This window comes from Mizuhopecten yessoensis, unplaced genomic scaffold (genome assembly GCF_002113885.1).
Source record: "Mizuhopecten yessoensis strain PY_sf001 unplaced genomic scaffold, ASM211388v2 scaffold4373_1, whole genome shotgun sequence".
Taxonomy (NCBI): Eukaryota; Metazoa; Mollusca; class Bivalvia; order Pectinida; family Pectinidae; genus Mizuhopecten; species Mizuhopecten yessoensis.
Window position 1 is genome coordinate 320478 of NW_018405513.1, and position 13266 is coordinate 333743.

At 36.1% G+C, this 13266-nt stretch overlaps 2 protein-coding genes across 3 annotated transcripts in view; one reads left to right on the top strand and one right to left on the bottom strand.

The window, feature by feature from the left end:
* LOC110448875 (5-hydroxytryptamine receptor 4-like) overlaps nt 1-13266 on the top strand; it is a 64607-nt gene that overhangs the window by 18348 nt on the left and 32993 nt on the right. The gene's annotated exons all lie outside the window — the stretch shown is intronic.
* LOC110448874 lies at nt 1266-3771 on the bottom strand. Its single transcript, XM_021495355.1, has 3 exons — nt 2179-3771; nt 1821-1919; nt 1266-1618 (listed from the first exon to the last, which is right to left on the bottom strand). The coding sequence occupies exons 1-3, from the start codon at nt 3490-3492 to the stop codon at nt 1343-1345; spliced, it is 1689 nt and encodes a 562-aa protein (XP_021351030.1). The 5' UTR covers nt 3493-3771; the 3' UTR covers nt 1266-1342.

Sequence of the window (13266 nt, forward strand, 5' to 3'; positions counted from 1 at the left end):
AGAATTTGGTATATTTCCCCTATTGGTCCCCACCCCTCAACCCCTAGGGGGGCAGGACCCACTATTTATATAAAATTCAGTCCCCTTTGCCAAAGGATGCTCCAGACCAAATTTAGTCCAAATCCTTGCATTCCTACAGAATAAGAAGGATTTTAAAGAATTTGCTATGTTTCTCCTATTGGGCCGCGCCCCTCAGGCCCCTGGGGGGCCAGACCCACGGTTTATACAAATTGGTTCCCCTTAACCCAATGATGATTCAGACTTAATATAGAACAAATCCTTTTATTCCTACAGAAGAAGGGTTTTAAAGAATTGGCTATATTTCCTCTATTGAACCCCGCCCCTCAGGCCTAAGGATGCTCTAGACCAAGTAGACGGAAGGACGACGGACGGATGCTGCGCCATGGCATAAGCTCACTTGCACTTCGGGCAGGTGAGCTAAAAATAGAAAAAATATAATGTGAATAGTTAACAGCCAGAATAAGATGTAAAGGAAAGCAAACAAAGGGGCACAACTCTTCAAGTTCGTGAAAATCCAGCCCTGAATTTCTGCTATTTTTAGGATGCTTCTACACCAAAGTCAAATAACTTTGGCTTCTTCAACTTCTGACAGGTCAATGACCCTTCATGAGACTTATTTAGCTGTCAAAAATCAGACCAGAAAATACTGTAGTGACGTAACGTCAGATGTTGACGCACAATAGTGTAACATGACTTTGCCGTCATTTCGTTTCAGGTTTGACAGTGTTGACGTACGGCTGGCTTTGTAAAACACGTGTTTTCAAAGCCACCGGAATGAAAATAAGCATATGAAAAGCCTATTTATTTGACATTTATATGGGCACGATTTGAATATGACAAGTTAACCCGATTTTGACTATGACTGAGTTGAACGTGAAAGGTAACGGTTAAGAAGTGAAAGAAAAAAATGATAAAATAACTCTACCCGTTTTATATCATATACAATACCTTAGTGTTACCATGATATGTTCGTTATATGGCACATATTGATTAAGCACGTACAATTACATACACAAAACAAAATAATTCCGGAAGAAAATATTTGAAGCCCGGGAGAGAGGACAGGCTCAAATTATATGTAATTGTATTATGACGTGATATCATTTGCCGTTCAGTCAAACATAGACTTTGGTGTTGTTACATTCAGAGTTATAACATTACACATGCACATTACACAATTTTAATCAATTTTAAAATGTACGTACAAGTACAATTTGCTAGTGATTTTATGATAATGAGAAAAAGGAATAAAGAGATAGAGAGACAGAGAGACAGAGACAGAGAGACATATATACCAATATGTAATTGTATAACGTACAATTTACGTTTCGCTTATCACATTTACACAGGCTAAAATATCTAGATGTTCTTCTTCCTTCAGCTGTAACTTGTTATATTTCATCGTGCTGTCCGTCAAAATATACACTGCTGCCACAGCATACACAATAGCTACTTTGCCCCTCCGAAGCTTGTATCTCAAAGGGAAAGCGTCCAGCTGGTCAAAATAGTGGCCCTCTATTACCTCCGATCCACGCTGGAAATTGTTCCCCCAGTCATCCTCCGTACATCTGATCAGCTTATGCGTAGGACTTGTTACCTGCATAAAGACATTTGTTTAAATCGTCATTCTTGGTACATATAGACAAGGGGGTGTGTATACATAAAAAAAAACTTCCTGCATGTAAGAGGATGGGTTTACCAGTAAAATGATTGATGTGCTATTATTTTATAAACACGCATAATTTGCTCGACGAAAGAGTGAATTACTGAAAAATATCTTTCAAACTAGTGGCAAGTACCTTAATCAGATAATAGTCACTGGTAACATCTTCAGTAAACACGGCTATTATGTCTCCTGTCGTTAGCATGCCTTTTATGTCAGTGTCCTGGTCTTCATTCTATAAATCATCATTAATGAAAAAAAAAAAAAATTCCATGAATAGCACAAGGAGATATACAATTTTAAACGGTTATTATTAAACGCATATTAGAGAGACTGATGCTGAAGAAACTTATTTATAAGAAATTAAATTAATTACGTAGGATTCTAAATCACGATGATTAATTTTACTAGCATATCATTTTATTTTATTTTAAATCGAATTAAAAAAACCGAATTTAGATTATTTGTGTACACGCACTGCTCACATGACTTACCTCCGCTACATCGACAGTGCCTTGTGGTCCTCCTAGTTCTGCCTGTACCTTTATCAAGCGATTAGTTCCAGTATAGTCAGTGTTCATACAAGTTAACGGCAACCCATTTAAGCAACTGTCACATGAGTAGCAGGAATGTGCTCTCACTAAAATTTCGCCGTCCTTGTTTGAAAATATTTGATGTATTTTCCTATTGTTTGCGACAGGCTTGAATGTCTTCGGTGCCGATCGATCAATTTCATCAACATAACGGAATATTCTCCTTCTGTATACACCACCTTTGGGTTTATCTAGATACTTCGAGGCATAATTGTAGACTTCAGACCCGTTCTGAATTGTGGTTCCTTTCATTACCGCTTGGTCAAGCATTCGTTTAAGAAGCCCTCCGGCTGCGTCCTGTGGGCCTTTAGCATGCGAAGTTTCAAAGTAGTTTCTTTGAAATTTCTCGTATCCCATTTCGGAGCATACGAAAGATGACATGCCCATACAATGGCGGCTTTTATATTGCGCGGAACATCCGTCGGTAAACTCTATCATGGAATCTACTTCATAGTGTATGTTATCCAGATGGTCTTTGATTTCTTTCTGCACGCGATGCACAAAATGTTGGTCAAGAGTCAAATCGTCACTGACCACAAACAAAATTTCAGAGACAATTTCTTCTTCATCAACTTGGTCATATTCAATAACTCCGTATCTGTATATAACGGAAACGTGTATGGAAACTTCCGGTTTGGAAAAGTAAGATGATTGCAGTTCGTCTTTTTCAATGCAACGATAATTTTCACTAAAGTCGTGAATCACTAGACAAGCTTTTGGTGGAAGATCATCTTTCAATGAATTCAGTTGGTTTAGCTGCCAGGATGCCCGGAATTGGTGTGATGCAAAGGTATCCAACATACTAAGGAAATATTGAATCATTTCTGCGGGAGATGTTGATTGCTTAATCAGCATGAGTTTTCGTCGCTTGCCACCTCCCTTCACAGCGATTTCTTTGTATTCGTACCGTTCCCAGATTATATTTCCTGCGTCATTGGTTTCTGCCGGAAGGAGCTTTAAAGTTTTAACACCGCAACTTTGACACTTCCTGTCTAAACAATTCAATTTGTGGTAGGGGTTCTGTCCTTTTGCACACAATGTTGCATCGACAATATCGCTTAAATGTTCATACACTGGGTAACTGTTGTCGTCTTCGTTTTCGTCTGAATCGTTTCCGTTTGTTACCTTCCTACGGAAATCCATACATCTTCGAAATAGCATCCGTGTCTCGACGTGTTTCCGACAGCAACATGTATTCCGATCTTTCGCTCGCATTTGGCGAACAAAGTAAGGTCGTATTTTTTCAAAAACTCGTTGGCTTATCTTGATGTGCGGGTTTTTCGTTTTAAATTCAATATATATTTCTGTCTGTGTTTTCTCTAGGATAAGGATTGGGTGGCTTACGTATGTTCTTAAGCCAGTTCTTTTCCTCTTTATATCAATTTTGTTTCCAGTGGGTCTGGCATTGTGTGGCGATGTCCACCAATTGTATACTGAATTCTTTGTTTCGATAGAAACAGCATCACTTCGAACCTTGCGCGTGGTTACAAGAAGGGATGCGTTTTCCGAAGTGAATACTGAAAGTCGTTGTTTGTACCCGCCGTACACTCTCCGAGGTTGAAAACCTTACAATTTGGGCGTTTTTCTCCTTGCCTAACGATATCTTACTTCGAAATCGGCGTACTCTTTCTGTGCTTTCACATATTTTGGAGCTATTTCTTGTTTCCCGGTTCAAAGTTTCCCGTTTCGATCGTTTATTAGTGTTATAAGCATCTTTGTTTTTTGTTTGGCATTTCGATTTTCGCTGCTTCTTCTTTTTCGTGGATAGCTCTTTATAATATCTGGCTTTCTCCGAGTTATTTTTGAATTTCATTTTTCTAAAAGAAAAATAACACAAAATAAAGGTATTTGGTCCATGTGAAGGGAGGTAAAAAAAAAAGAAGGATGGGGTTAACATGAATCTTTGTGACGGGATGGCGGCAGTAGTAAGTGGGATCGATCTGTCTGTCAGGGAGATGGCAATAGTTGTGTGGGCTTCTATGTGACATGGGCGTGACAATTGTTGGTTGGGACTGAAGTGTGTGACAGGAGGGTGATAATAATCGGTTGGATTTATATTATTGTGAAGGAAAGGTGACAATAGTCAGCAAGATCAATATTATTGTGACAGGAGGGCGACAATAGTCGATGGGATTGATATAATTGTGACAGGTGGTGACAATAGTTAGCGGGATTAATCTATATTTGTGACAAGGGGTGACAATAGTCAGCGGGATTAATCTATATTTGTGACAAGGGGTGACAATAGTCGATGGGATTGATGATATTGTGACAGGTGGTGACAATAGTCATGAAAGTGACAATAGTCAGCGGGATTAATCTTTAATTGTGACAGGAGGGTGACAATAGCCGATCGGATCGATATATTCGTGACAGGAGGTTGACAGTTGTTGATGGGATTGATAGCATCGTGACAAAAAAAAAAGGGGGGGGGGGCGATTGTACATTTGAAAAATAGAGTTCATGTCAAATATAGGACTGATAGCATCTGCCAACTTTTGTTTGCGACACTACCAAATTATTGATAGATGCACAAAATACGGATGCACTTATTACTTCCAATGTTTGAAATAATTATCACATTATTTAAACAATTTGAAAACAAACGCGTCTGCATGTGTTCACATAATAAAAACATTGCCGCGTTATTAGTACCTACCCTCATTCCCGTTGTATCCGTGCAGATCTAGCATTCAGACTCCGCATAAAAGTATTACGTCACATTTAAGAGAATGACGTCAGTGTGACATCATACGGAATACTTTTTTTTTAAATTCCCGCCTTTTTTAACCCGTGGAATAATGCATTTCTGCGTCAAATGTACCTGTTTTCTGTATGTCAAAGTTGTGAACATTTTGTTTTTATGATGTAAAGTAATTTAATAAATACAATTGTATTCTTCACTGTCAATTTCGAATCATGCCCACCTAAAATTGCTACTGAAAACTATTAAAACATTTTAACTATTTCGTTTACAATTCACATGCGAGTTCGTCAACTTTGCTTCGAATACATACGGCTAATTCCTCGATGTCATTATAAGAAATTATTCTCTGCGTTTTCCTTTAAAGCGATTGACGTAACGTCATCATTTCCTACGTCGTGATTTTTTTCTTGCTGATATGATCAAATAAAAGTATTTCCCCACATTTAATTATCAAAGCCATCGATATCAAATCAAGCTCATTTTTGTGAGATGTTTTAATATTTTAAAAAAATACATTTTATACATATTTTTATCGCACTATCAATAAAATGTCACCGATTTCCGCTAAAACCTGTTTTTTCGTTCGATTAGCTTATGTAGGAATAATGAAAAAGTACAAAGTCAAATATATGCCATATCATTTACACAAAATATATCGGAAATGGGAAAACGGATAGTGATTTTTTTTACATGAAATGAAATCCAGAATTATAATTGATAAGTATGTATGTTTTGGCTGTTATTGCGTGTAAAGTACAACCAACAAACCCTCACGAAAAACGTTAAATTTTGTTCATAAACAAAACAAGGAAATGACGATAGATTTAACGTTTTCGACGCAAAATAGCGTAGCGTTACATGACGGCTAGACATGGGAAAATCAATGCAGTGCAGTGGTGTTAGGACACACAATATTTCTAAGTTATGATTCAAAAAGCAGAGTCAGAGAACTTGCAAATGCATGTATTTTTTATTCAGAAAACGCATTTGTCATTTCATTCGAAAGTCACAAACATGTTTTTTTTATCTTAAAAAGTCGCATTTTACGGACCGTTACATAACGGCTAGACACAGCAATGTCTAAATTTCCCAAATACTGTCGCTCCAATTTCTATAAACATTTGCAGATCGTTTGAATAGATTAAGAACTTGCACCAAATCAAATACAGGCAAGTGATATAGCATATTCATCCAGAAATCAAATTGCGAATGAACGGACATTTTAGACAACAAAAAACATTACACAAATAATATATATGTGTTTCCTATATTTTTTTCAACTTTCAAAAATGATATCGACTTTCAAGTATCATATAATTAAAGAAAACATTGTTATATAGCTTTAAAATTCAAACATCTGCAGAATGGGCCCATATTTTATTTTTAAATACTAATTTATTTAAACGCGCAACACGTTTATGTTACACATTACATTGGAATAATGGCGAATTTTGACGTTATATCGGCGGTTAATACTTTGGATTCGAAACTTCTATAAATGTTCATGAAATATTCATGTAGATACAACTTTTCTGAACAAAATGGTATATAATAACATATATATTTTATCCTTATTCAGATTTTATATGGCGCTGATGTAGCAAAATCCGCGATTTTTCGTATGTGCGTCAACATCTGACGTTACGTCAGTACATTTTCATGTCAACTTATGTATTAGTGGATTTGAACACCACTATAAATATGAATGTTGAACAGAAATATTTTAACATTTAAGCGAACGCATATATATATTTTTAATCACAGGTTTAGGGAATGAAGAGTTTAGATGGTGTTTGTTGATGTTTAGTTGATCGAAGAGATATATGTATAACCTTTTTTTTTTAAACACAGTATTCTAAAAGATATGATTAAGTTTTCATACTCTTTTCGGTTATCAGCATCTTTTGAGGAAACTCCATGTATTGTAGCAGAAAAATGTCAACAAATACTATGAAGTGTAGCGCAGTGGATATGGAAAGCTCAATTCCTGCTATGGTAGCAGTGTACAATGGAAATGGCTTGACCCTAAATATAAAGGACATGTCTCACATAAACATGGATAGTGAATTCAACCTGCACAACACACGTACATATATATACATATTTATAAACTGCATTTTGATTTCATTTTGTTTAGAAGACTGATTTTTTTTTCAAAAACTGTTTTCCCCAGATTTGGGACTTGTGAAAACCATGGTAACCACATCAAAAAACACCAAAATATGCAAAATATCATGATTTTTAACCTAAAATTTGACACCCGCAAGTAGAATTGTTTTTCTTAAAACCTGTCTAAAATTAAATATCGCCTACCCGGTAACAGAAATGTTCACGATTTAGCATAGGTCATTCCGGTGGATTTTTCACAATATTTACACATGTGCTGAGTACAAAAATACAAAAACAGACTTCATGAAAAGCTAGCTTTTGTTGTGTAGACACAGATTTGTAAATGCCCAAAACTGTAGTCTCAAACCAAATTCGATTTTTTGTTTGAAAAATTATAAAGCCCACTTAGTCCACTTCATCATGTATATGCCAATTTTAGCGCTGATCTTTTTTTTTTTTGAATTTTGATATATGTTATATGACAGGGGTTGTTCATTATATAAAAATATCACCAATGGTCATCGTACGTTACTGTACACTGCTACCTATATATTTGTAGTAAAGTTTTCAAAGAATCAGATATTTGGCAGACCTTTCTTATTCATATGACTTAAAAGTGATTGCGAGGATTTATTAAACCCAAAAAACAAACTGATTCCTATTCCTTATACAGAGAACAGTGTGGAAATACAGATGAACTGAAGGTATATTGAAAATATCGTCAGGTAATTCGGGTAAAATGGACTTGCATCATAATTTTATATATTCATAATGTGTTCATTCCATACATGTTTTCAGCCTGTTTTTGTTGTCATTATCTGTCCAGCCTGCAACATCTCATCTTTGCTTGCCAAGCGTTCATTTTGTACTCACATTTTTATGTATTCAACCTTAGCAGATTTAGCCTTGTTCTGTAAGCTTTCAAATGATTGAACCTGGCACAGGTACTTGGCACGAATTACCATCCTATGGTCCTCATATTTTTTTTTATATCATACATTATATAATACACATATGTGAACTGAGGGTAAGAAATTAATACCAAGTCCCTGTGCATATAAATAATAATGGCGGTGCCCAGTACCAAGTTGCCTTGTCGACTATGCCATGATTTATGTAAAAAAACAAAGGAGGTCAATACTTAAAGAAACATTTTCTGTAATTGATCAGTTGGTAGAGATAATTGACCATATTCTAGCTGTAAATGATAACGAAGGGAAATACATAGGCGACCAGTGCTGAAATAATCTTGAAAGTTTAAAGTTTTGCTAGTAAAGTGTCTCTGCTAGGTGGCAGGGGCGGGAAATTAAACACAAGGCTAAGTCCGCCAAGGTTGAATAGTGCAATGTTAAATTATGGACCCTTGGCTATTGAAGATGGAGAGATAACGAGGTGCGATCGTAAAATAAGATGTGTCTTCAGCAGTATGCTCCAGTAAAATTACACTTCGACCACAAGTACTGTATGTAGATATACAGTGTACATACAACAACAAGTTATTTATGTAGACATACAGTGTACATACGACCACAAGTACTTAATGTTGATAAACAGGGAACATACGACCACAAATACTGTACGTAGATATACAGTGTACATACGACCACAAGTACTTTATGTAGATATACAGTGCACATACCACCACAAGAAATGTACGTAGATATACAGTGTACACACCACAACAAGTACTTTATGAAGATATACAGTGTACATACGACCAAAGTAATGTATGTAGATGTACAGTGTACACACGACCACAAGAACTTTATGTAGAAATACAGTGTACATACGACTACAAGTACTGTATGTAGATATACATTGTACCTACGACCACAAGAACTGTATGAAGAAATACAGTGTACATACAATGTACGTCCACAAGTAATTTATGTAGATATACAGGGAACATACAACCACAAGTAATGTATGTAGATATACCATGTACATACGACCATAAGTACTTTATGTAGATATACAGTGTACAAACGATCACAAGTACTTTATGTAGATATACAGGGAATATACGACCACAAGTACTTTATGTAGATATACAGTGTACATACGACCACAAGTACATTATGTAATCATACACTGTACATACGACCACAAGTACTTTATGTAGATATACAGTGTGCATACGACCACATGTACTTTATGTAGATATACATTGTAAATACGACCACAAGTACTGTATGTAGATATACAGTGTACATACGACCACATGTACTTTATGTAGATATACAGTGTACATACGACCACAAATACTGTATATAGATATACAGTGTACAAAAGACCCCAAGTACTGTAATTAGATATACAGTGTACATACGACCACAAGTACTTTATGTAGTCATACAGTATACATACGACCACAAGTACTGTACGTAGATATACAGAGTACGGTATATACGACCACAAGTACTTTATGTAGATATACAGTGTACATACGACAACAAGTACTTTATGTAGACATACAGTGTACATACGATCACAAGTACTGTATGTAGATATANTACGACCACAAGTACTTTATGTAGACATACAGTGTATATACGACCACAAGAACTGTATGTAGATATACAGTGTACATACGACCACAAGTACTTGATGTAGATATACAGGGAACATACGACCACTAGTACTGTATATAGATATACAGTGTACATACGACCACAAGTACTTTTTGAAGATATACCGGGAACATACGACCACAAGTACTGTATGTAGATATACATTGTACATACGACCACAAGTACTTTATGAAGATATACAGGGAACATACGACCACAAGTACTGTATGTAGATATACAATGTGCATAAGACCGCAAGTACTGTATGTAGATATACAGTGTACATATGACCACAAGTACTTGATGTAGATATATATGGAACATACGACCACAAGTACTGTATGTAGATATACAGTGTACATACGACCACAAATACTGAACGTAGATATACAGTATACATACGCCCACAAGTCCTCTATGTGGAAATACAACGTACATACGACCACAAGTAATTGATGTAGATATACAGGGAATATACGACCACAAGTACTTTTTGAATATATACCGGGAACATACGACAACAAATACTGTACGTAGGTATACAGTGCACATACGACCACAAGTTCTTTATGTAGATATACATTGTACTTACAACCACAAGTACTTTATGAGGACATACAGTGTACATACGAGCACAAGTACTTGATGTAGATGTACAGGGAACATACGACAACAACTACTGTACGTAGATATATAGTGTACATACGACCAAAAGTACTGAACGTAGATATACAGTATACATACGCCCACAAGTACTCTATGTGGAAATACAACGTACATACGACCAAAAGTACTGAACGTAGATATACAGTATACATACGCCCACAAGTCCTCTATGTGGAAATACAACGTACATACAACCACAAGTAACGTATGTAGATATACCATGTACATACGACCACAAGAAATGTATGTAGATATACAGGGAACATACAACCACAAGTTATTAATGTAGTCATACAGTGTACATACGACCACATGTACTTTATGTAGATATTCAGGGAACATACGACCACAATTTATTAATGTAGATATACAGGGAACATTCGACCACAAATACTGTATGTAGATATACGTTGTACATACGACCACAAACGACCACAAGTACTTTTTGAATATATACCGGGAACATACGACCACAATTTATTAATGTAGATATACAGGAAACATACGACCACAAATACAGTACGTAGATCAAAAGTGTACATACGACCATAATTACTTTATGTAGATATACATTGTACTTACAACCACAAGTACTTTATGAGGACACACAGTGTACATACGAACACAAGTTCTTGATGTAGCTATACAGGGAACATACGTCCACAAATACTGTACGTAGATAGACAGTGTACATACGACCACATGTACTTTATGTAGATATTCAGGGAACATACGACCAAAACAACTGCATGTAGATATACAGTGTACAAAAGACCCCAAGTACTGTAATTAGATATACAGTGTACAAAAGACCCCAAGTACTGTAATTAGATATACAGTGTACATCCGACCACAAGTACTTTTTGAAGATATACCGGGAACATACGACAACAAATACTGTACGTAGATATATAGTGTACATACGACCTTTATGTAGATATACAATGTACTTACGACCACAAGTACTGAACGTAGATATACAGTATACATACGCCCACAAGTCCTCTATGTGGAAATACAACGTACATACGACCACAAGTAATGTTATAGATATACAGTGTACAAATGACCACAAGTACTTGATGTAGATATACACTGTACATACGACCACAAATTTTTGTATGTAGATATACAGGGAACATACAACCACAAGTTATTAATGTCAGTGTATAAACGACCACAAGTACTTTATGAGGACACACAGTGTACATACGAACACAAGTTCTTGATGTAGCTATACAGGGAACATACGTCCACAAATACTGTACGTAGGTATACAGTGCACATACGACCTAAAGTACTTTATGTAGATAGTCACATTGTACAAACGACTACAAGTACTTTATGTAGATTTACAGTGTACATACGACCTGTAGATATACAGTGTACATCCGACCACAAGTACTTTTTGAAGATATACCGGGAACATACGACAACAAATACTGTACGTAGATAGACAGTGAACATACGACCACAAGTAATGTTATAGATATGCAGTGTATATACGACCACAAGAACTTTATGAGGACATACAGGGTACATACGAACACAAGTACTTGATGTAGATGTACAGGGAACATACGACAACAAGTACTTTATGTAGACATACAGTGTTCATATGACCACAAGAACTTGATGTAGATATATATGGAACTTACGACCACAAGTACTGAACGTAGATATACAGTGCGCATACGACATAAAGTACCTTATGTAGACATACAGTGTATATACGACCACAAGAACTGTATGAAGAAATACAGTGTACATACAATGTACGTCCACAAGTAATTTATGTAGATATACAGGGTACATACGACCACAAGTGCTTTATGAAGATATACAGGGTACATACGAACACAAGTTCTTGATGTAGATATACAGGGAACATGCGACCACAAATACTGTACTTTGATATACAGTGAACATACGACCACAAGTCCTTTATGAAGATATACAGGGTACATACGAACACAAGTTCTTGATGTAGCTATACAGGGAACATACGTCCACAAATACTGTACGTAGGTATACAGTGCACATACGCCATAAAGTACTTTATGTCGTATGTGCGCTATATATCTACGTACAGTATTTGCGGTCGTATGTTCCCTGTAGCTATGTATCTACGTACATTTCTTGTGGTCGTACATGTATGTACACTTTATATCTATATACAGTATTTGTGGTCGCATGTTCCCTGTATATCTTCATAAAGCACTTGTGGTCGTATGTACATGGTATATCTACATACGTTACTTGTGGTTGTATGTACGTTGTATTTCCACATAGAGTACTTGTGGGCGTATGTATACTGTATATCTACGTTCAGTACTTGCGGTCGTATGCACACTGTATATCCACATAAAGTACTTTATGTGGATATACAGTGTGCATACGACGACAAGTTCTTTATGTAGATTTACAGTGTACATACGACCACAAGTACTTTATGAGGACATACAGTGTACATACGAACACAAGTACTTGATGTAGATATACAGGGAACATACGACCACAAGTTATTAATGTAGATATACAGGGAACATACGACCACAAATACTGTACGTAGATATACAGTGTACATACGACCACAAGTACTTGATGTAGATATACAGGGAACATACGACCACAAATACTGTACGTAGATATACAGTGTACATACGACCACAAATACTGTATATAGATATACAGTGTACATACGACCACAAGTACTGTACGTAGATATACAGCGTACATACCACAACAAGTACTTTGTGTAGATATACAGTGTACATACCACAACAAGTAATTTGTGTAGATATACAGGGACCATACGACCACAAATACTGTACGTAGATATATAGTGTACATACGACCACAAGTACTGTATGTAAATATACAGTGTATATGCGACCACAAGTACTTTATGAAGATATACAGGGAACATACGACCAC

Coding starts and splice junctions, on each gene's coding strand:
- LOC110448874 (XM_021495355.1), bottom strand. CDS start 3,492: ATGCGAGCGAAAGATCGGAATACATGTTGCTGTCGGAAACACGTCGAG. Junction 1,920..2,178: donor GCACTGTCGATGTAGCGGAG/GTAAGTCATGTG, acceptor GATGATTTATAG/AATGAAGACCAGGACACTGA. Junction 1,619..1,820: donor GTGACTATTATCTGATTAAG/GTACTTGCCACT, acceptor GTCTTTATGCAG/GTAACAAGTCCTACGCATAA.